This window comes from Panicum virgatum, chromosome 1N (genome assembly GCF_016808335.1).
Source record: "Panicum virgatum strain AP13 chromosome 1N, P.virgatum_v5, whole genome shotgun sequence".
In the NCBI taxonomy this organism is placed as follows: Eukaryota; Viridiplantae; Streptophyta; class Magnoliopsida; order Poales; family Poaceae; genus Panicum; species Panicum virgatum.
The window spans coordinates 20,030,289-20,054,200 of record NC_053145.1 but is presented as its reverse complement, the minus strand read 5'-3'; the positions used below and the strand labels follow the sequence as shown (position 1 = coordinate 20,054,200).

General features: G+C 46.2%; 3 protein-coding genes and 2 long non-coding RNA genes across 6 annotated transcripts; 3 read left to right on the top strand and 2 right to left on the bottom strand.

Annotated features, from left to right (window-relative positions):
- The first annotated feature begins 924 nt into the window (after window positions 1-924).
- Window positions 925-4,609, top strand: LOC120655472 (receptor protein kinase-like protein ZAR1). Of its 2 annotated transcripts, XR_005667540.1 has the most exons (3): window positions 925-2,503; window positions 3,058-3,820; window positions 4,143-4,609. XR_005667540.1 is itself a non-coding variant. In XM_039933307.1 (2 exons), exons 1-2 carry the CDS (start codon window positions 1,027-1,029, stop codon window positions 3,705-3,707), a joined length of 2,127 nt encoding a protein of 708 aa, XP_039789241.1. In that variant the 5' UTR covers window positions 925-1,026; the 3' UTR covers window positions 3,708-4,059. The 2 variants fall into 2 exon arrangements, 1 of the variants encoding a protein (XP_039789241.1); XM_039933307.1 differs by lacking the exon at window positions 4,143-4,609 and having other exon boundaries at window positions 3,058-4,059.
- Window positions 4,610-5,759: 1,150 nt separating this feature from the next.
- LOC120654013 lies at window positions 5,760-7,747 on the top strand. The gene is made up of 4 exons (XR_005666937.1): window positions 5,760-6,007; window positions 6,887-6,977; window positions 7,200-7,289; window positions 7,411-7,747. It is a non-coding gene; the product is annotated as an uncharacterized LOC120654013 (long non-coding RNA).
- A 2,338-nt stretch (window positions 7,748-10,085) lies between these two features.
- LOC120653403 (translation initiation factor IF-2-like) lies at window positions 10,086-10,667 on the bottom strand. The gene has a single exon (XM_039931155.1). It carries the CDS (start codon window positions 10,665-10,667, stop codon window positions 10,086-10,088), a length of 582 nt encoding a protein of 193 aa, XP_039787089.1.
- A 4,674-nt stretch (window positions 10,668-15,341) lies between these two features.
- On the bottom strand, window positions 15,342-15,977 carry LOC120655470. Its single transcript, XM_039933305.1, has 2 exons — window positions 15,848-15,977; window positions 15,342-15,742 (listed from the first exon to the last, which is right to left on the bottom strand). Exons 1-2 carry the CDS (start codon window positions 15,974-15,976, stop codon window positions 15,392-15,394), a joined length of 480 nt encoding a protein of 159 aa, XP_039789239.1. The 5' UTR covers window position 15,977; the 3' UTR covers window positions 15,342-15,391.
- Window positions 15,978-17,546: 1,569 nt separating this feature from the next.
- Window positions 17,547-18,307, top strand: LOC120655471. Its single transcript, XR_005667539.1, has 3 exons — window positions 17,547-17,765; window positions 17,974-18,049; window positions 18,174-18,307. It is a non-coding gene; the product is annotated as an uncharacterized LOC120655471 (long non-coding RNA).
- The last annotated feature ends 5,605 nt before the right edge of the window (window positions 18,308-23,912 follow it).

Below are 23,912 nucleotides of genomic sequence, written 5' to 3'. Positions count from 1 at the left end.
AAGATCAACTGAGTGATGCAATGGGCGCTCATTTAACGTGCCAAACTCTAACTGAGTGATGCAATGGACGCATAACTAACGCTCGACTAGTGTCGTGCCCGTGGACCGTGGTATATGGCTGAATGTACGGCGGGACCGGCCTGCTGGCTTTGACAATCGCCGCCCGCGCACAACGGCCAAACGGGCACCAAACTTGTACCATGGCTAAATTGGTCCCCTTGATATACTGATATTGTACCGTGCACGTTTTTCAGTGTCCTGATGTATGCATAGCAAGCAACCAGCTGCACCTTATGCACGACACTACGCTTAATCGAACTGGCATTTGGCAATTTGTTATCGGGGATTGCCCTTCTTGCTAGTACAGGTGAATGTGTGAATTTAAAAGCTGCCACTATTTGTATTTTTTGTTCAAAAAAAATAGTGACAAATAAAACCAAGGGTAATCTTTTTTTTTCTTCCATTTTGTGTATCCTTGTCAATTTTCTATGGACATAACTATCGAGTGGCCTGAAAAAACATGCTAGACAACAAAAATTTGTAGGGAGTAATCAATCCAAAACTAGGCCTAAAATTCGCTTGGTTCGTGTGGCTTGTCAGCCAAGCAGCACTACTTTCTTCTACTAAATCAGCACTAACCATAAACTAATAGTCATCAGCACTAGCCATCAACTATCAGTCAGTCAGTAGTACTATTCTCTCATAATAAATCAGCACTAATCATCGGCCCAGAGCCCACAGCTAAATCAGCTAAACGTGCTGCAGTGCTGCACGGCCGTCGAGGTCAGGTCCACCGTCGAGGTGAGCGTGAGTCGCACCTAATTTTGTTTGGAGGATTCTGGCAGCAAAACCAACCACGCTAAAAAAATCGTCCCCATTCTCGCGAGTCGCGACCGCACAAGTAGCTCAGTCATGAGTGAAGCCTCCCCCACCAGCAGCGCCCCCGTCCTTCGCTCCGCACACTCCTCGCAGAGAGGAGGCCCAGTCCCCCACCCGCCCGCCACCCAACGCGGCGGGCGCGTCGCCATGGCGCTCGCGCTCCGTCTCCTGCTCCCCCTGCTCCTCCTAGCCGCCGCCGCCGCCGACGCGCTCACGCCCGACGGCCAGGCGCTGCTGGCGTTCAAGGCGGCCGTCGTCCAGGACCCCACGGGGGCGCTCGCCAACTGGGACGCCACCGCCGCGGACCCCTGCGCCTGGAACGGCGTCGCCTGCTCCTCCTCCTCCTCCCCCGCCGGCGCCACCACCCAGCCCCGCCGCGTCGTCGCGCTCTCGCTCCCCAAGAAGCGCCTCGTCGCGGCGCTCCCGGCGGCGCCGCTCCCTTCGTCGCTGCGCCACCTCAACCTCCGCAGCAACCGCCTCTTCGGCCCCGTCCCGCCCGCGCTCGTCTCCGGCGCGCCCGCGCTCCAGAGCCTCGTCCTCTACGGGAACGCGCTCGACGGCCCGCTCCCCGACGAGCTCGGGGCCCTGCCCTTCCTCCAGATCCTCGACCTCTCCTCCAATGCCCTCAACGGCTCCCTCCCACCCTCGATCCTCAAATGCCGCCGCCTCCGCGCGCTCGCGCTCGCGCGGAACAACCTCACGGGCCCGCTCCCCTCAGGCTTCGGCGCCCAGCTCTCCGCGCTCGAGCGCCTCGACCTCTCCTTCAACGGCTTCTCCGGCGCCATCCCGGAGGACATCGGGAACCTCTCCAGGCTCCAGGGGACGGTCGACCTCTCGCACAACCACTTCTCCGGCACGATCCCGCCGAGCCTCGGGAGGCTCCCCGAGAAGGTTTACATCGATCTCACCTACAACAACCTCTCTGGCCCGATCCCGCAGAACGGGGCGCTCGAGAACCGGGGGCCCACGGCGTTCGTCGGCAACCCGGGCCTCTGCGGGCCGCCGCTCAAGAACCCCTGCTCGCCGGACGCCATGCCATCGTCCAACCCGTCCCTGCCCAACGACGGGGACTCGTCTGCACCCGACGCGGCCGGTGGCGGCAAGGGGAAGGGCAAAGGGCTGGGGAAGATTGCCATTGTGGCCATCGTGCTGAGTGATGTGGTAGGGATTTTGATCATGGCGCTCCTCTTCTTCTACTGCTACTGGAGGGCAGTTTCATCCAAGGACAGGAAGGGGTCCAGGTGCGGAAAGGATTGTGGATGTTTCAGTAGGGATGAGTCCGGGACTCCGTCCGAGCACGCCGAGCAGTACGATCTCGTGGCCTTGGACCAGCAAGTGAGGTTTGATCTGGATGAGCTGCTCAAGGCTTCAGCATTTGTGTTGGGGAAGAGTGGGATTGGGATCGTTTATAAGGTGGTTCTTGAGGACGGGCTCACCATGGCCGTCAGGCGGCTTGGGGAGGGGGGATTGCAGAGGTTTAAGGAATTTCAGACTGAGGTTGAGGCTATTGGCAAGGTCCGGCATCCAAACATTGTTACCTTGAGAGCCTACTACTGGTCTTTTGATGAGAAGCTGCTTATATATGATTACATTTCTAATGGCAGCCTCTCTGCAGCAATTCATGGTATGTATTCTGTTCGGCAACTCAAACTGAGATTTAACAATGACTTTGCTATGTCCTCTTCCATTGATTCTGCTGTTTCAGGAACAAGTAATTATATATTCTTTCATGTCGTAGTTGTGTTTGTCAGGATCCTAGTAATGCCTGATTCCTAATTTAGTGCAATAACTGCAGTATGATGGAAAATTGGTACACACTTGGCTGTATTGTGTTGGGCCTAACTTTTCAATTGTTTTGTTTTTTTGTGATGATAGTATGTCAAGATTTTGGAATTCAGTTCATGCCAATTACTGTATTTCTATAGGCTTGGAAGAGCTATTGCTTTTTATATAAGTTTGGTACAGTTTGGAATCTGGTATCTGTCAAAGGTTGACTTTCTGATATAACCTGTATGGATGTTTTCTTTACTCTGAAATTGAAGATCGTGTGTTACTAATTGGAATAAAGATTGCTGGATTATGTTCTGTATCTGTAGTGTAGGACATGTGTGGTTGTTCTGAGCTAGTGTCGTGCGTGATTGCTGACTGCCAGCTCTGGCGAATTGCTATGGCTTTCAGGTAAACCTGGAATGATGACATTCACACCATTGCCATGGGAGGCCCGATTGAATATCATGAAGGGAGTCGCCAAGGGGATGTCTTTCTTGCATGAGTTCAGCCCCAAAAAGTATGTCCATGGGGACTTGAGGCCAAATAACATCCTCCTTGGAACAAATATGGAACCATACATCTCAGACTTTGGCCTCGGACGTCTTGCAAATATCGCTGGAACATCACCTTTCACGCAATCAGATCGAGTCGGTCTAGAAAAGGCCCAGAGCCAACAGTCAGATGCCTCAGTGAGCCCTCTCATGAGCAAAGGATCATGCTACCAAGCACCCGAAGCACTGAAGACGTTGAAACCATCGCAGAAATGGGACGTCTACTCCTACGGTGTGGTCTTGCTTGAAATGATCACAGGCAGATCGCCTGCGGTTCTCTTGGAGACAATGCAGATGGATCTCGTCCAGTGGGTCCAGTTCTGCATCGAGGACAAGAAACCGTCTGCCGACGTGCTTGATCCTTTCCTTGCCCGGGACTTGGAACGGGAGGATGAGATGATCGCAGTGCTGAAAGTCGCCCTTGCTTGTGTTCAAGCCAACCCTGAGAGGAGGCCATCGATGAGGCATGTAGCAGAGACCTTGGAGCGCCTTAATGGGTCGAGCTAGAAATTGCTATACCAACAACTGGTGGTGATTTTAGATGGATACGACCATTGTACAGCTCAACTGTGGGACAAAGCTTAGGGGAGGAGGGCATGAAGCTGCATTAGCATACTCCGGTATGTAACATTATCATTTCCATAGTGCCACAGATTGTACTGGCTGTTACATGTTAGGTAGTAGATAGCTCAGGTAACTAGTGTGCTGTATTTGAGATGGGACTTCCCTGTGCTTGCTCAGTAGTCACATTGTGGGGGTGAGTTAGTTTAACTCTTTTTATCTTTGCTCTCTGTTATGAGTGAACAACAGCTTGTAGTAGCATATGAATCTTGTTTGAGCATTTGGGCCATGCTTCTTATGTGTTGAGTCTTGCTCAGTAGTCAGGGGGGAAATATTATGGAAAGAGCTAAAGTGATAATGGATAAACTTGGTATTCCACAGGTGATATGCTTCCTTTTGATCCCCAAAAGGTTTTGCATGGGCTTTTTCCCATGGAAAGCGATGTGGCACCGGCGCATTTCTGGCGTGAAAGGAAGCTGTGCGATCTGGCTGTGCTCTGCTCAATCTTTGGTTGGTACTGGTACTGGTCTTCGGTGTCCCTTTCCTACCGAAGACAGGCCTTGTGCGTTCGCATGGCTGGCTGTTACAGTTTCTGTGACCAGTGATTCTGTTATACGTCCAGCATCATCACCAGTGACTCACTCAGTGTGCAGTGATCACGCGAGAGGATAACCATAGTCTGATGGTGCTCAGTGGCGAAGCTGAGCAAATTGATGGGGATACACATACTTTGTGGGTGCATAAAGTTAAGCTATGGAGTTGCATTAACAGTAAAAACTAGGCTCGTATTCCGCGTTGTAGTAAAAACCACCGTCTCAACTCACTTCTGTAAGGGAGATCCTTCCGCAGTTTACACCCTTAGCCGTATCTCTAAACAAGGTTCCCTCGAATCCCTGTTAGCGGTGGTCACCTACCGTCAGTTTCCATGACCTTCGCGACATAACCTTCGGCCGGATGTGTCGTTCCGAAGTAGCGATCCCCAACAAACAACGACTAGGGATCCAATTGCTTTGATTGCAAAAACTTCTAGGGTGCTTTCTGCTAGATCCATGAATCTATCTGCGAGAAGCCGAGAACTCAAGTTAACTTTTATTTTCAAAAGTTGTCACTTGTAAAATGGAGAGTCATGATTTGGAGAGTTTGTTGGTTTCCCCACCCTATATAGAAAGTCTTCTATTGTTTTACAGAGATTGTAAAACTCTATTTTAACTAGTATTATAATAGTCTGTTGAAGATGCTCTCGACTGATACGGTAGAGAGAAAAAAACCAAAATATTTCACTAGCTACTGTTTAATCGGAAGACTCATGGCAAGCAAACCAAGAGTTTGCACACAAATTGAATATTGTTGGAGAAGTAGCACTATTTTATAAGTAACATCTATATCATGGAATAATAACTTAGGGTTTTGTTTCATATACGAATTGAAGAATTGAAGTCGGAACCCCAAGCACACGGTGGCGGATCAAGGTCTTTTAGTTGCAAAATTCAAAACTTCAAACTATCACATATAAAAGAAATACTACATGTATGGAGTATTAAATCTAGACGAAATAAAAAATAAATTGCGCAGTTTGGTTGTAAATTGCGAGAAAATCTAATGAGTCTAATTAGAGTATAATTAGACACTAAACTGCTACAGTAATTGCTACAGTGCATATGTGTTAGTGACGGATAAATTAATTTTAATAAATTTGTATCGTAGTTTATAGATGAGTTATATAATTAATTTTGTAATTAGTCTATATTTAATATTTAATGTGCAAAGATTTTATTTTAAAAATTTCACTGACGCAACAGGCGCAAGTCAAAACCCACCGCCCAACCCCAGCCGGCGACGGCATCCATATATGAACCGCCAAATGCCGACCGGCCCGACCCCTTCGGTTCCGCCACTCCGAAACGCCCTGCCGGCAAGTGGGCGATTCGATCGGGAGCCACCGCACCGCCTGTCGGGCGATTGGATCGGCAAACCGGCAAGATCGATTCCTCGGGCGATTCTATTTATCGCACGCGCTACTGCACGCGATTTCGTCGCAGAAGCTCTTCGCGGAGCTCGTTGTCGGTCCGTCTGGCTTTCAGAGGCCCATTCAGCCTGGCGGCCCATATTAATCTCCCGATTCGCCCTTCCTTTTTCCTGGATTTCCTTCATTTTCGGCTTCTCAGTTAGGGTTTGCGCCGCCGAGGCGATTCTCATTCGCCCCATTCCTCGCGGATTCGGATGTCTCCGTCCCAGCATCTGTGAAGGTTTGATTTTCGTTCCTCCATTGTTATTACCTTGTGCTACTTCATCGCCTTTTTGTTTTGCATCTGTTTCGTATTTAGCGTTTATCTAGATTTTGTTCTCGATCCAATTCCTTTTAGTGTACGCATCCAGGTCTTTTTTGTGTACGAAATTTATCTCAATTCAAGTGTGCAGTTAGCTAGACACTCATCTGGAACCATTATTTTTTTTTATTTCTGAATTGTATACAAGTTAAATTAGTGGTTAGTTATCTACTTATTTGGGTGAAATTCTTTTTTGTTATGTTTGAGAGATGTATCTCTTTATTATGCTCCCTGGACGCATGAATTTGTTCCAAAGTTCTTTAGCTTTTTACGTTCATTTTTTCTTGCACGGTTCCTACTTCCTAGGGTACATGGTTCTACCTGTAACGCAAATTCTCTCCGTGGAATAGCTTTATCGAGCACATTCATTTTTTTTCCATCCCCCCAGCCTGCTCCTCAAGTTGTTTCTAACTTATTGCTCTTGTTTTTTTTATTAGTTGTCTTTGCACTGTGCTAACAATTATGGATCGCTTGAAGAATTGCTTTTCCACTAAATGGTTAAAAAATTATTGATTTTCTATTAGAAGATTAAAAAGGTTTTGTTGTAAAGAATGGTTTCAAACTCTTTTGGCTATTCGCAAGTTCAGTATTCTGGTGCCTTTTCTTGAATGGGTAATGGGTCTGCTTGTCATCGAGCCTTCTCAGTTTATTATGCATAGACTTTCAGGTTCACCAGATTTATGGTTCAACAAATCCTAGGCATTCCTTCTGGAGACATTCCAATTAATCTTCGCAATAGTTCCATCAAATCATGTGATCAAGCAGTTCAATCTAATTCAATCTTTTTAGGTTCACCAGATTTTGGAAGATAATATTACTCCTGGAATAACTATTGCAATGGGATATGATACTGAAGCCAATATTGACCCAACAGAAATTGATTGCAGAGGTATATATCAATTCATTTTGCTTCTTTTTTATTCAAGTTTTGTTTATCATCGTTTTGCTTAGTTCTATATGCTTATTCAGTTGATATTGCTTGCCAAGATAAAAGCCAAATTTTGGTTTTATCCTGTTCTTATAGTTTTTCATACTTTGTCTGTTTCTCTTATTCAGTTCATAAAGTACTGCCTCATAGTTTATTAGTACGATCATCTTGTTGCTTGTTCAGAATATTCAATCTGCAGTTAATTCCAAAAGGAAGGCAAGAATGGGTTCTAGTACGATTGACCAGAAGAAAAGGAATAATCCATTCAAGAGAGTAGGTATCACATTTGATGATGATAATGCATGATGCCAAAACATGTGGGTACATGCATTATCATTTTCTTAATTTTTACAATTTTGGGTGGTCTAATTCATCAGGTTTTTTTTGGTTGCAGGGTCTACCATGAATTCTGAAGCCAAGCTTTTATGTTGTGGCACCTCAAGAATGTCAAAGTAACTGGGTTCTATGAGATGATACTTTTTGCAGTTCAAGTAGTTTACATGTCTGCAGCTCTGAAAAACTAAGCGTACTGTTTATTACTCTATTTGGTTACAGAACTTGTTCTCTTGTTCCATCTTTCTTAACATCTGGACCAGAATTCTGAGAACATTTGAAAGTGTTCTGTCACTCCATTTGTAAATATTCCAAAAAATGTTCCAGTAATTACTTTAGAACATTTGAAATGTTCTGTAACTCCATTTGAAATGTTCCAAATAAAGTTTCAAGAATTACTTCTGAGAACATTTGAAAATTTTCCAAAAAGGTTCCAGGAATTGTTTTTGAGAACATTTGAAAAAGTTCTATCATTTGATTTCAAATGTTCCAAAAAAAGGTTTCACGAATTACTTCTGAGGAACATTTGAAAAAGTTATGTAAGTCCATTTGAAATTGTTCCAAAAAAGAAGTTCCAGAAATTACTTTGGAGAACATTTTAAAAAGTGTTGTCAGTCCATTTGAAAATGTTCCATAGCACTTCTAAAAACATTTTAAATGCCCCCAGAACACTTCTGAAAATTTTTTAAATGCCCCCCAGAACAAATCTAAATGTTTTCGGAACACTTTTGAAATATTCCCAGAAGAAATTTTAAAGTTCTAGAACACTTCTAAAAACATCTTTAATGTTCCAGAACACTTTTGAAATGTTTCAAGAAATAAATCTTAATATTTTAGAATAAACAAAATGTTTCGAAACAAATCTTGAAAATTTGGCTAGAACATTTGTGAAATGTTCCCGGAACAAATTTGTGAAATGTTTTGGGGCAAAATAAAAGTTCCGGAACATTCTCAAAACAGCACAAGTTAGAATGTTTTGGAATACTTTTCAAATGTTCCTAGAACAAATCTTGAAGTTCTCGAACACTTCTGAAAATGTTTTTGGAACAAAATAAAAGTTCTAGAACATTCTCAAAACAGCACAAATTAGAATGTTTCGGAACACTTTTCAAATGTTCCCAGAACAAATCTTGAAGTTCTCGAACACTTCTAAAAATGTTTTCGGAACAAAATAAAAATTCCAGAACATTCTCAAAATAGCACAAGTTAGAATGTTTCAGAACATTTTTCAAATGTTCCCAAAACAAATCTTGAAGTTCCCGAACACTTCTGAAAACATTTTAAATGCCCCCTAGAACAAATCTCAGGCCCTGTTTAGTTCCCAAAAATTTTTCTACAGTACCATCACATCGAATCTTTGGATATATGCATGGAGCATTAAATGTAGTTGAAAAAATAACTAATTACACAGTTTAACTGATTAGCACAAGATGAATCTTTTAAGCATAATTAATTCATGATTGGACAATAATTGCCAAATAACAACGAAAGTGCTACAATACCAAAATCCAAAATTTTTTTGGAACTAAACAGGGCCTTAATGTTTTTGGAAAACTTTTGAAATGTTCCCTGAACAAATCTTAATATTTTCGGAATAAATGTTCCCAGAACAAATCTTAAAGTTCCAGAATACTTATGAAAATGTCTTTAATGTTCCATAACACTTTTGAAATGTTTTCGAAATAAATTTTAATATTTCAGAATAATCTAAATGTTTCGAAACAAATCTGAACATTTTCAGAACAATCTTGAAAATTTGGCTAGAACATTTGTGAAATGTTCCCTCGAACAAATTTGTGAAATGTTTTGGGACAAAATGAATGTTCCGGAACATTCTCAATACAGGACAATCTACTAAAACAAGTCAGAATGTTTCGGAACACTTTTGAAAACATCTTAATATTTCAGAACAATGGATGTTTTCAGAATAAATTAATAGTTTCGGAACAAACCAAACCGTTTTTCAGAACAATCTTGAAAATTTCTCCAGAACATTTGTGAAATTGTTCCGAAAACAAATTGTTTCGAAACAAACTTTTTGAAGAGAATTTTAAATGTTTGACAAACTTTTTTTTGGAACATTTTGGCATTTTATTTGGAACACTGTGACTTGTTCTCGAACAAATTTGGAATTCGTTTTTGAAATAATTTGTAATGTTTGACGAATATTTTTGGGTTAAACTATTTTACAGAACACTCTAAAATATTTCCAAACAATCCTCAAATGTTCACAAATAATTTCTGGAATGTTTGGCTAACATTCTAAAAAGTGCAAAGTTTTTTCTTCAGAATATCTGCAGAGAAACACGAAGAAGTAAGAAAGAACCTGTAGATCACGACTTCACCTTTTGCATATAGCGCAAGGGAACATTTAAGCCAATAACCTTAATGGACCAGCTTCCGCGTCCGTTCCAGCGCGCCGGTGCGCGCGTGTCACGCCCGCCTGCCCGTGCCGCGTTTCTGCGATGCAATTGTTTCTAATCGCAGAACGCGATACATAGACGCCCCCGATTCCTCCACCTCCCTCCGTGCAGCCATTCTTCGATTCTTTATTGGGCTATTTATATTCCTACCCTTAGTTGTGAACCCCACCTCAGTTGTCCCCCTAACTCATTCCCCACCTCAGTTTTACCCTCCCACGCGCCACACTTCGCTGAATTCTACCCGCACGGACGGTTTCCGTCCGTCATTGACAGGTGGGGCCCACTTTTCACCAAATATATGCACCGCGTTGTCTCACTGACCAGTGGGCCCCACGAGAAACTTTCCCCATTCATCCTCCAGCCATCTCGATCCAGATCTGGGAGGGAGGGCCGAGCTCCCTGCGCGCGCGGCCTCCTCCCTGCCGCCGCCGGGCACTGAATCCCCACCGCCCTCGCCCCTGTGGCGCGCGTGCTTGCCCGGCGAGCGCGGGTCCCTGACGCGCGCGCGTGCTGTGCGCGGCTCCCCGAGGGCCCCGCCGCGTGGTGCCGCGGCTCCCGGCCGCGCGCGCATGCCCGTCGACCTCCCCTGCCGCGCCGGCCACCCGAGGCTCCCCGCCAGCGGCCCTCCACGTCCTGCGAGGCGTCGTGGCTCCCTGCCGCGCGCGGTCCGAAAGCCCCCTCCCTGCCTCGCGCGGGTGCCTGCCGGCCGCGTCTGGTCCGGGCCGCCGCCGCTGCCGCATCCCCGCCGGCCACCGCTCCGTCTAGCCTCCTCACCAGTCTCCGCTCCCCCACCCGAGCTTTCCCGCCGCCCCCCGGTCGAGCTGTGGTCCGTGGGTTGAGCTCCCTGCGCGCGCGGCCGCCAGCAGGACTCCCGCAGCCCGGCGCCAGGTGACATTCCGCGCCCGGCCGCCGGCCTCTCGCTTCTCCCCCGGCAGATCTCCTCCCAGGAGCGCGCGGGGTGCAGCTTCCCCCGGCCGCCTCCTCCCTCCGACTCCCTGATTGTTGAAGGTTGTTTTAGTTCTCTGCTCTACAATATACTGATTGTTGAAGGTTATTTGTTGAGCTGCTAGTTTACAATTGCTTTGTTGTACTGCTGAGTTAGTGAACTAGTGCAGATTACAATTGCTTTGTTCTGAAATGATGCTTACAACTGATGATTACTTGCTGAAATAATGATTACAATTGTTGAGTTAGTGAAATGATATTTACAATTACTGAAAGAAATGATGATTACAATTGCTGAGTTAGTGAAATGATGATTACAATTCTCAGCATGGGTGCATATTACAATTGCTTTGTCCTGAAATGATGATTGCTTTTATAAGTGGCTGCGCTCATGTATATTTCTTTCTCTTTTTTTTCATCAAATAGGATGGATGCAAATACTTCCGAGCAGCAGCCACAGAATCCAAGTGAGGCAGCAGAGGCATTAGTTCCATTAGATGTGTTACCTGATGATGATGAGAGACTATATCCTAAGTTTGTTGGCAATTTGCCACAATTCGAAGAAACAGATGAGGAGGAGGAGGAGGAGAATAATGACATGGCTGTGAATGGGGATGATGAGGATGTAAATGACTTCCCGATGATTGAATATGACAAAGAGAATCCTTCTCTTGAAGAGGGCAGTGTATTTCCATCAATGGTTGCTTTACGGAATGCACTTGCTACCTACTGTCTTAAGAATGAATATGATTACGAAATCGACAAGAGTGAGCCAAGAAGATTAACTGTGCATTGTGTCTTCAAGAGGTGTCAATGGAGGTTGCATGCCACCCCAATGAGGAATAGCAGAATCATTCAAGTCAAAGTGAACCCGCATCGTCACTCTTGTCCAAGTGCTGAAAGGAAAGCATCATTGAAGTTGTGTAAGAGTAGGTGGTGTGGTGATGTAGTGTTGCCATGGGTGACAGAGAATCCATCTATTGGCCCCACTGAATTAGTGAAGAAAATCAAAGAGAAGTATAGTGTTGAGGTCCCTTACATGAGGGTATTCTATGGAAAAGAACAGGCTCTGGACATGATTTATGGTCCTTGGCAAGAAAGTTTCAAGTTGCTCTACACTTACAAAGCTGAAGTGGAGAAGGCATGCCCTGGGAGTGTGGTAGAGATTGACCACCATAAAGTGCAGTACAAGGTGAAAGGCAAGATTAGGGAAAAGGAATGTTTTAGGAGAATGTTTATTTCATATATGGCATGTTGGAAGGGGTTTCTAGATGGATGTAGACCCTATTTGGCAGTTGATGCAACTTCTTTAAATGGAAGATATAGAGGACAACTTGTGGCTGCATGTGCAATCGATGCACATAATTGGTTGTTTCCGGTTGCTTACGGCGTAGTTGAGGCGGAAACAACCGAAAGTTGGACTTGGTTTCTTGAGCACTTACGTGCAGTTATTGGGCATCCTGATGGTTTGACTATCCATACTGATGCTTGCAAGGGCTTAGAGTTAGCAGTTGATATAGTTTTTCCTGGAGTGGAACATAGGGAATGCATGAGGCATCTTGCTTCAAATTTCAGCAAGTACTACAAGGGCAAGATATATGATGACAACCTATGGCCAGCATCTTTGACTTATAGCCTAAAAAAGCATAACTTCCATGTGAATCAGATATATGCAAAGCCAGAGGTGAAGGTATACATGGAAGCTGAGCACCGGAAAATATGGGCTAGAAGCAAGTTTAGTGAAAAATGCAAGGTAGACTATGTGAATAATAACCTTGCTGAGTCTTTTAATTCATGGATTAGACACATTAAAGGGTATCAGCTAATTGACTTGATAGATAGGATTAGGCAGATGCTTATGGCCAAGTTTGAGTTGCGTCAAAGAATTGCTTCTGAAAAATTTGTTGGCCACAGAATAATCCCGCAAGTGATGAAGGAACTACACCAGAACACTAGACAATTGAAGATGACTTTGCTCAAGCGCAAGCCTTTGGCGGCAGAGGTGACAGTGCTGGATAAGAAAAAGAGAGAATTTAGATATCCAGTGGACTTGGAAAAGAGGACATGTACTTGTAGAAAGTGGCAGATGACCGGGTTGCCGTGCACCCATGCCCTCTTCTTCATTACTTCTCTTCGTGGTTTAGCTGCAGAAATAGATCAGTATGTACATGAGTACTACTCAGTGGCCAAGTTTAATGCAACCTATGCTGAAAATGTACCTTCTATCGAGGCAAAGCATCAGTGGGACATTGTTGATCCAGGTTTCGTGATGCATCCTCCAATTCAAGGAAGAGCACCGGGAAGACCAAAAAAAGTTAGAATCAGATCAAGTGTTGAGGGAGCTGGACTTGGGCCTAGAAAGCGAAAATGCAGGAGATGTGGCAGATTTGGACACATTGCTAGAAATTGTAAAAATGCAGTTGATCCATCTTTTGGAGAAGAAGGGCATGAGGAAGAAGAAAATACAGTAGAGGCACAAGATGGACCCTCTAGGTATCATTCCTCTATTATTGTTATTGGTATTCTACTTTTATGTTCTGCTAGTAATTCCTCTTATGCGTGTATTGATTTTCAGGGCAAGGAGTGCACCCAAAGGGAAGAAAGGGAAGGTAGGAACTGAAGAAAGATTGGAGAAAAACTCTAGGTAATATTGGCTGATTCTTTGAAAGTCTGTACGAAAAGGAGATGCTGCAAGTGCCCCTTTTATTTTTCTAGAATTTATTTAAACCGTCTTGCTTGTTCAGTTCGTTCCTGCAAGTTAGTTGTTTCGCTTGTGGACTCCACCTGAGAAATAAGTTTCATGTCAGGCCATAGTGATGTACAAGACATAGCAGTTATCAGTTAACAGAACATAGCTGTTTTTATGCACAGGGGAAGAATCAACCTAAAAGGAAGAAACCAATTGAAGATGGTCCATCCAAAGGGAAGAAAAGGAAGGGAGGAACTGAAGATAGTCCAGCCAAGAACACTAGGAGCAAGCAACTCAATATTGCAAAAAAAACAAGAAGCAAGAAAAAACTTATTGTGGACTGTTGATGTCTTTTGGCTTGTAATTTGTGGGCTGCGATATTGATGTATTTTGGACTTAGGAACTTATGGATGGTAGCTCATTGTTGGCTGACTTGAATGACCTAGAGACCCATGGATGGTAGCTGATTTGTGGCATGCTTGAACATGCTATTGGTTTGTGGCATGACTTAGAGACCCAGGTAATATTGCTTGTTTATGTAACAGTTAACTTGTTACCCTTGTCTTCAACCTGAAAATTTAATGCGCTTGGAAACTGTTAAACTTGGGAATTATGGGAAACTGTTACACTTTCAATCCAGTTGCTTCTTCTTTTTTACTTATTTGATTTGAATGTGGGCGCCAGGAAGGAAATTAGCCCTAACTACTTTCTCCTCGAAGGATAAGCCCCAAATCACTTTGCCCATCGATATATCTGCCTGTTAAGCCTGCTGCATGTTCTGTTTTGCATGAACAATTTGGGTGTCTCAGTGAGACTGACAACAACAATAGGAAGCATTTAAGAAAAGTATATTTCTTTTTTTTCCTGTACAGAAGGTCATTTGCGTGAAACACAAATCCACTAAGACATCTTTGCTACTATTTGACAATTTGACAATTTGAGTCATTTGAGTCGTTGGCACTAGGCCAAACATATACATGTAACTGGGCCTGCTCAGTCCATTTGACAATTATTATTTATTTTGTCTAGTTTAACACATATAAATGTGTAGTAAATTGTTTAAGCGTTAAAAAATGGTAAATATCATTGAAATACATAATGTTTGCCTTTAAATGAATATATAGTGCAAAATTGAAGTAAAAATAATTAAACATTTATTGACTCTAGTTCAAACTATGAACTTCAAGTTGAATCTTATGAAACCTCTTCAGAGATGTTCCCATTTGTGAACAAAGTATATATGAACTGTTGTCAAATGTTTCAAATTTTTTATTACAAACTATCAGCATCATATTATGACTCCATGCCAATTTTCAGAATTTTTGGACCACATTTACATATTATTTTATTTTTCAGAAAATGACTAGAATAATATGAATTTAAATATTGTTGCCATATATTTGAAATTTTGAACAAATTTTGGATATGATGTGTATTTGTGTATACTTAGTTAGGTATATATTTATATAGGATTTTTTGAACCCTATATGACATACCTACAGTTCAAATCCGAATTTATAGAAATTTTTTTTCTGTAATTTGTTTAATTGTAGAAACTTGGGTATGTGTTAATTATATTCCGTTGCACTGTGAGGCATAACTTCGAGCCCGTCCGACTGGTCCCTGGAGCACTCTTTAATACACAACCCTTGGTGCATGGTTCGAATCCCAGCACCACCAATTTTTTGGCAGTTTGGCGCTGGTGGATGGGGGTGGATTTTTTGGCCGTTTGGCGCTGGGGGGTGGGGGGATGTCAGGCTTCCTTTTGCGGTGGGTGAGGTGCATGGGGAGGGCTGGTTTTTGCCTGTTTTGGCCGCTTCTGTGCTCAGTGTTAAACTGATTTTTGCCCACTAAATGTCTAAAGCATCAGTTCATACAACAACAGTGCCATGACCTAATACTAAAGCAACATTTACGTACTCAAATTTCCTCACTCCTAAACAACAGTGGCATCACAGTGCTAAGCAATTTATAGCGAGATGTTTTCAATGATTCATCATAAGAAAAAGCACACCGATAGATATCAAAGAAATATAAAAGACTTTAAACAATTTCTTCATGTTCTTCAGTTCGGCAAGGTCGGCATTCATGTTCTTCAGTTCGGCAAGGTCGGCATTCATTTTCTTCAGTTCGGCAAGGTTGGCATTCATGATCTTTAGTTCGGCAAGGTTGGCATTCATGTTCTTTAGTTCGGCAGCAAGTGTGTCGGTAGCCACATATGCCCTACTGTCGACGGCTTGTTCCGGGGCTGCTCCGGTCATCATGTCATCCCTGCATATGCCTAGTGCCGCAATATACTCATCCAACCACATAAAAAAGTGGCATTGTTTAAGAGCCTAATCCATCAAAATAAACCAAATTATCACACAGTTTGATCCACACAACTGTTCACGAATCTAACACTTAGGAAGCTAAATAACATGAGCAAAACGAGTGCAAACCTTTCCTGCCTGCGCCTTGCTTTCGCACTTCACGAACTCACGGCCAAAGTTGCCATTCTCTGTCCTTTTCGTTGTGCACCTCACAAGGGGATCCAACCGTGGGCATTTTGGACAGCGGGTGAGTGGCATCGGCCCGTTCGGGGCCAATTCATATGCTCTGATGCTTGAGCTGCTCCCACGCGACATGCTGACCTGTTCATAGGTATGTATAAGCATAAGCTATTACAGAAATCATGCAACTACAAAATGTGAAACATTAAGTAAATCCTATTTTGCTCGATGAAGGCTCTCAATAACCAGTTTACCCTATTTTCTTAGTTTACCCTATTAAGTTGATGTATGTTATTGCTTTGCGCAAGACTGCAGTATGGTCTAAAATAGGGGATGTGTGGTCAGAACGATGTGCCTCTTAGGATGTGCTTTAGAATTCTGAGTAACGGTTTTCAGAAATCAAGATCAGCAGTACAACAAAGCAATTGTAAACTAGCAGCTCAACAAACAACCTTCAACAATCAGTGTATCATAGAGCAGAGAACTAAAACAACCTTCAACAATCAGGGAGTCGGAGGGAGGAGGCGGCCGGGGGAAGCTGCACCCCGCGCGCTCCTGGGAGGATATCTGCCGGGGGAGAGGCGCAGAGGCCGGCGGCCGGGCGCGGAATGCCTCCTGGCGCCGGGCTGCGGGAGCCCTGCTGGCGGCCGCGCGCGCAGGGAGCTCAACCCACGGACCACAGCTCGACCGGGGGGCGGCGGGAAAGCTCGGGCGGCGGAGCGGTGACCGGTGAGGAGGCTTGACGGAGCGGTGGCCGGCGGGGATGCGGCGGCGGCCCGGACCAGAAGCGGCCGGCAGGCACCCGCGCGAGGCAGGGAGGGGGCTTGCAGACGCGCGCGGCAGGGAGCCACGACGCCTCGCAGGACGTGGAGGGCCGCCGGCAGGGAGCCTCGGGTGGCCGGCCCGGCAGGGGAGGTCGGCGGGCATGCGTGCGCGGCTGGGAGCTGCGGCACCACGCGGCGGGGCCCTCGGGGAGCCGCGCACAGCACGCGCGTGCGTCAGGGACCCGCGCTCGCCGGGCAAGCACGCGCGCCGCAGGGGCGAGGGCGGCGGGGATTCGGCGGAGCCTCGGGCTGCCGGAGGTGCAGCTCGGTCAGGGCAGGCAGCCGGTGGGGAGGAGGAATAGAGGCGACCGGTGGGGAGCGGGCATCACGCGCGCAGCAGGGGGGCGGACAGCGGAGGAGGTCGGACGCGCGCGGCAGGGAGGCGGATAGCGGGAAGCCGCGGGGAGGCCGGCCGCGTGCGCAGGGAGCTTGACCCGCAGTGCAGAGGCGCGCGGCGGCGGTAGGGAGGAGGCGAGGGGCGCAGGGAGGCGGTGCAGAGGCACGCGGCGGGGCGCCCGGCGGCGGCAGGGAGGAGGCCGCGCGCGCAGGGAGCTCGGCCCTCCCTCCCAGATCTGGATCGAGATGGCTGGAGGATAAATGGGGAAAGTTTCTCGTGGGGCCCACTGGTCAGTGAGACAACGCGGTGCATATATTTGGTGAAAAGTGGGCCCCACCTGTCAATGACGGACGGAAACCGTCCGTGCGGGTAGAATTCAGCGAAGTGTGGCGCGTGGGAGGGTAAAACTGAGGTGGGGAATGAGTTAGGGGGACAACTAAGGTGGGGTTCACAACTAAGGGTAGGAATATAAATAGCCCTCCTTTATTTCCGATCCGCTTCGCCCCTCCGCGTACATTGCAGCGCAGCGTAGTTTGCGGGGCGATCCGTGCACTGGTTGGATCGGATTGGTGACGCCATTGGTCGGCGCTTCGCAGGTCCTGATCGGAAGCGGAACCCGTGGCGTGGTAGGATCGGATCGGAGGTGGACGACGGAGGGTCTGCCGCCTCTGGCCGATCGCGCGGCTATATCATCAATTAAACCCTGGTGACGAATCGCTCCAACGCGCCCTTCTTCATATATTTGTTTTTTTCCAGTTTCGAGTTAATAATTTCACAAAGTTACAACTGTTTGTGTATAGTTCTAGTAATTGTATAGTTCCTTTAAAGTTAGGAGTTTTAGTTGTTAAACTAGTTGTAGCTTTGTGAAATCGACTCCTTCTGTTTTCTTATTTTGTACATGTATATTAGTTCAGATGCGTTGTGATATTATTGGACCCGCAGCGGCAGCGAAAAGATTCACGGCGCCCTCATCCAGTCCAACCGGTTCTTGTAAGAATTCCTCATGTTCGCTAGGGTTTTGTACATTGCTGTTTCTGTGAACCCAATATCGTGCTGACCTTAATTGCGTTTGCGATTCTGTGCTGACCTTAATTGTGTTTGCGATTCTGTGCAGGAACAATTGAATTAAACTCAATTGACGGCGAGATGGGATTATAGGCGCGGGCATAGGCGTGTAGCGGTGATCCCCTAGGGTTTCCTTGCTGGCCGGAGGAAACTCTAGGGATCTTTCTCTTTTTTCTCCATGGTTTATGTTAGCAGCTCAATTTTCATTTTCATTGAGCTGAGAGGATGACACTCAAGTTGGGGAATTTTTCTGGGTTTTTCTTCATTCACACTCACAATGTCATACCATCCAACGGGAGGGGTAGCCACACATATATATAGCCAGCCAAGGGGCTGCTAACTGCCTAGTCTAAGATGCTCCTGCTGTCCTAGAAAAGTGAAAAACAGTCCAAGATGCTGTCCTCTAGGGGTAGCACAAACCCACTGCGTGGTGCAGCAAAAAGGAGATGCTGCAGCCCCACAAAGACCAAGAGTACAAGACTTATTCCCTTCATTCTCCCCCTAAGCCTTTTGCGTCGTCTTGTGGGAAAGTTGGACCATCCCGGTCCTGGAGCAAATCTCAAGGAACTTGATCCTCCCAAGGGGCTTGGTGAGCAGATCCGCATGCTGATCCTTGGTGTTGATGTAGCTCGCCTTGATGCTTCCTTCCTCCAAGCAGCCTCGGATGAAGTGATACCTCACCCGGATGTGCTTGCTCCGTTCGTGGAAAACGAGGTTCTTCGCCAAGGCCAGAGCGGACTTGCTGTCCACCCTGAGCTCCACTGCTCCAATGTCTCTGCCGAGTAGATCACCAAGCAGTCGAGCGAGCCAGAGCGCCTGAGTCGACGTGGTGGAGACCGCTATGTACTCGGCCTCGCAGCTGGACAAGGCCACCACCTGCTGCTTGACCGACTGCCAGCTAATGAGGCACTTGCCGAGAATGAAGAGGGTCCCGCTCGTGCTCTTGCTGGTGTCGATGTCGCTGGCGTGGTCGCTGTCACTGTACCCGACGAAGTGTGCCGCTCCAGGGCACCTCGGGTAGTGGAGACCGTGGTCGAGAGTCCCCGCAACATAGCGGATGATCCTCTTCACGGCCTGCTGGTGCTCCGTCGTTGGTCGCTGCATGGACCGACTAACGTAGCCGACGGAGAATGCCAAGTCCGGCCGTGTGTGGGCGAGGTAGCGGAGGCTCCTCACAAGGCGCCAGTACTGAGTAGCGTCCACCTCCTCTGCCGTGCTATCATGGCTCAGCTTCAGCCTCTCCTCCATCGGAGTGAGAGCTGGGTTGCAGTCGGTGAGCCCAGCGAGCTCGACGATGCGCTTGGCGTAGGCGGTCTGTCGAAGTGTGATCCCGGAGTCGTCCTGGTGCACCTCGATCCCCAGGTAGAAGGAGAGAGGCCCCAGGTCGCTCATCTGGAAGGTGGCCTTCATCTCCTCCTTGGACGCCACCACCTCCGCATCCTTGGTGCCGGTGATCACCAAGTCATCGATGTAGACACCCACCAGCAGGGCATTTCTGCCATTGCCCCGCCGGTAGATGGCCGCCTTGTGCGGACTTTTCTCGAAGCTCATCCCCTTGAGCGTGGAGTCCAGCTTGGTGTTCCACGCCCTCGGGGCCTGCCGCAAGCCATAGAGGGCCTTGCGCAGGCGTAGCACCTTGCCCTCCTTGCCGGGGATCGCAAACCCTGGTGGCTGGTGCACGTAGACCTCCTCCCTCAAGTCGCCGTTGAGAAACGCCGACTTGACGTCCATGTGATGGACGCGCCAGCTGTGACACCTCAGGTGTTAGCACCTTTAAATCCAATCAATGTACCTTAGTTAAAGTTAAAAGAAAAATTTGAGAAATTAATTTAAAGAGAAAGGATCAAATAAAAGACAAATCATACAAAAGAAATTAAAGGAAAAAGAAAAAGGAGTGAAAAGCTACTCAAAAATTTAATTCAAAAATGTGCACAAAATTTTTGTTGGCTCATGAGAGGTGTTTCAATTGACATGTGCTCAATTGAACTTCAGCCAAAATCAAGTCAAAAACTGAATAAAACTAAAGTCCTTTTGTGCAAATATGCAAATGTGCCAATAGTTCAAAATGTGATTTTCAAATGAAAATTTGCATAACACAAAAGTTGTAGATCTTGAAAAGTTATGCAAAAATGGTATTCAACACTTTTCCATTTGAGCCCTCTAATTAGGAGAAAATTTTTGTTTACCGAGAGGTCCCTGGAAATTTCAGAAATCACAAAAGAGCCCCCATCTCCATCTCTCTCTCTCCCGGTGCTCTGTTTTCCCGCCGCCCGCCGTACGCCGCCGGTGGACTTCGTCCACCGCGCGCCCGCGGCCAAATGGACCCGGGGAAACCGTTTAGCGCCACCTGGCCTGCCCCTTGGCGCCCTCCCACGCCCACACGCGTCCCAGGCCGCTCCCGAGCCGCCACGACGCCCCCCAGCCATGCGCCGCGCCGCTGCCTCCTCCGCCCGCTCGCCGTCGACTCGCCCAGGCCGAATCGACCGCCCCCAGTCACTCCTTTCCTCACCCAGGAGCTCTGTGGCCTATAAAGACCCCCAGAACCCCCGCAGTCGCGCCCCTTCTCCCCTTCTTCCTCCTCCCGCCGCTCCGCCATGGCCGCCGAGATCCAGCTCGCGCGGACCGGCTAGCCCAGCCCCACATTGCCCCCTCCGACCACCGCAACAGCTTCGCCACCTCCCAGTTACGCTCCACGCGCGCAGAATCGAACCCAAACCCCCTCCCGACGCCGTTCCCCTTTTGCGCCGCCGCCGGCGAGCTCGGGCTCACCGCGGACCGGCCAGCTCCGGGGAAGACCGAGCCCGATAGCTACCCCAGAAGCATCCACGAGCTCACGCGGTGCTCGTGCACGCCTTGTTCCCCCACCCCAAGCCCTCCTTCGCCTCCAGCGCCGGCGAACCGAACAACCGACCCGCCATCAACGCCGACGAGCTTGAACCTGTGCTCCAATCGCTCGAACGTCGACCAGGGTAGGTGTTCCTCGATCCTTTCTCCCCCACGCGCCTCCCCGTGGCAGCCCCGGTAAGCCCTGCACCGCAGAACACCACCGGCAAGATGCCACGGCGGAGAAGGCCGGCGAAGGACCCGGTTGTAATTTCTTTTTTTCGTTCAAGGGTGTCTCTGCAAGTTTTACAGTGTATACCAGTGAACTTCTAAAATGCGAAACAAATCACAGAAAAATCAGAAAAATGCAAACTCAACTGATCTGGAATCCTTGTAACAAAATATACAAATTTTGTAACATTCACATTTGCAGAAACTCAACCAAATTTAATCTAGGGAAAAGATTAAGAAAATCACCTTATGCATGTTCATGAAGTTCTGCTCATCAAATGACATTGATTTTTGGATATGTCATAACTAATGGGATGCTAAGATCACAGTAAAAAGATGACATCAAACCAAAACAGTTATCAGGTTAGAACAATCAAGATTCTCTAATCTGTTGTTAGCACTCTCGATTTAATTCTGGAAAATATGTACATGAACTTGCTCTGAAAATTTTACTACAGTCTTGTGACACTGAATCCCTGTAAGTCTCTAAATTTCAAATTTATTAGAGTTCATTTGCTATATACCATGATTTATGCTTGTTTAATCAACTTAATTCCTCATATATAGTTGTTATGCTCGGAAAAATCCATATTTATTTCTGGAGTCTCTTTTTAGCTCTGTGTCCCTATATAAAAATTTTGAGCTGCAGTTACTGAGTTTGGCTTTGTCGAATAATCATGCTTAGCATCTTATGGTTAGGGTTACTATTTTTGTTCTGAGAAATCTACAATGTTTCTGATCTTTATTTTTGGGCATGATCTTTCTTAGAGTATGTTCTACCCTTGATAAAAAGTTCAGATGCAATGCTGGTCAATTACATCTTGAGAAAATTATGCAAACTCATGTTAAGTTAACTGAATAACTAATTTAGTATAGTGAGTTAAATCTTGAAAAATTTTCTGGAGTACGTTTAACTCAGTACTAGTCTCTGGTAAAAATTTGAGAACCAAATCCTTAGTAAAACTTTCTGTAGATTTAATCTTTGTTAATGGCTTGCCGTTTTTAATCTTTTTATCACCTCTGCTATATAAGTGTATAAAATCTGGAAAAATTTCAGTACTGAGTGTATGCTTTGAAGTTGCTTGCATAAAATTTGTAGCATCAGAATCCATGTGGAACATTCTGTACAAAAATATGAAGTAACTAGAGTAATCCATTTGCATGATTAGTTATAGTTTTTGCTTTATGGTTAAATGCTGAAATCTATACCATAATTACTTATTTTGAATCTGAGTTACTTTAGTGTTCATCACTAGCTCTTTAGTAGTTGTGATGTTAAGAAATAATGAAAGCATGTTATGTGTTGAAATTAAAAATGAAAACCCAAAACCCCACTCATTCATGAATAACCATAGTTATGCTTACTACTCTATAAGCGATTGCCCATGCAATGAAATGTGAAATCGGCACTAAATTAACTTACATGGACTACAACTTTATCGTGAAGGAAAGAAATTGTTATCCATGAATAACTCATAATCTTGCATTGCATATAGAAACGGTTAATCTCGCGGACGGAGACTACGAACTGGTGCCCGCGGACTCTCGTGCGGAGCAGGAGATTAATCTGAACTGTACTAACTTGTCTCAAGACCTGGGCCAAGCCCCCGAAGTTTTTCTGCCTGACAGTGCCCAAGAAGGCAAGCCCCGGAGCATAATCCCACTATTTTTTCCGAATTACCATTCTGTTATCTATTTACTAATGTATGGTAATAGTTGGTTTTATGCATATAAGTTCTCTAGGCGTTGATCGAGAACCCTAGATGCATGATCCATAGGAACCTATGTTTGATACCGGATCTTTTTATCGACTAGTTGCCATGCTAAATAGGCACGGTAGAAGTCGAGTGGTTCTCTGCCTCTCGCGAGCAATAGGAATTGTACTGACTTTATTTCCTGCTGAAATATAAGGACAACGGGCGGGGTTGTGTAGTTGTGATACCCCGCTGGTATAGTCAAAAATGGCTAAGGTCGAGGTGTGTGGCTCATTTTGTTAAGCGTTTGAAAGTACTAGCCACATACCGAGAAATATGGTAATCGGTAAGCTTAAGTACCTGATTGGACCGGCGAGTGGAACGATCTCGCACCCTCCTGGTAGAAGTAGGGTTCATTTTATGTCGCGACGTACGGGTGCAGAGTGGTCGGACTCTGTAGTCGGGGAGGGTGTGCCGGATCCACGGACTGGAAAGAAAGGGGAAAAGTAGCGTGGGCGGGAGCGAAGTCAATCCCCATGCGTGTGGTCTAGGTTCCCCTGGCCAGGTTGAAATTCGATTCGGAATCGTCCGCCTCTCACGGCATGAGATTGCTTAATGCTTTCGGTCACATAGAGTAACAAGTGGAACAGGATGATGATAATACTGCTGGTTGATTAAATGGTTGCTCTACCATGTTTGAGTAGAGTTAGTTGCAAACTTAGAATGGTTGATTCCACTAGAATCTGGCTAAGTAAAACCTGGAAGTAAGGATCAACACTTAGCGGCATTTTTGGCAAACAAACCTCTCCAACCAAAAAGCTTGCATGTATAGTTATCGGACTATGTTATATCCGGAGACGGGTCAGTCTTGCTGAGTATTAGTATACTCAGCCTTGCTTGTGGCACTGTTTTTCAGGTACTAACTTTGAAGATCTGTTTGCGAGTCTTACTTGGCCTTGTACTCTGCCTCCGGGTTGGTCGGTTGAGTGGGATGGCCCTTCAGCTAGTGCTAATCATCCCTCCCGCTGAGTGACGCATTC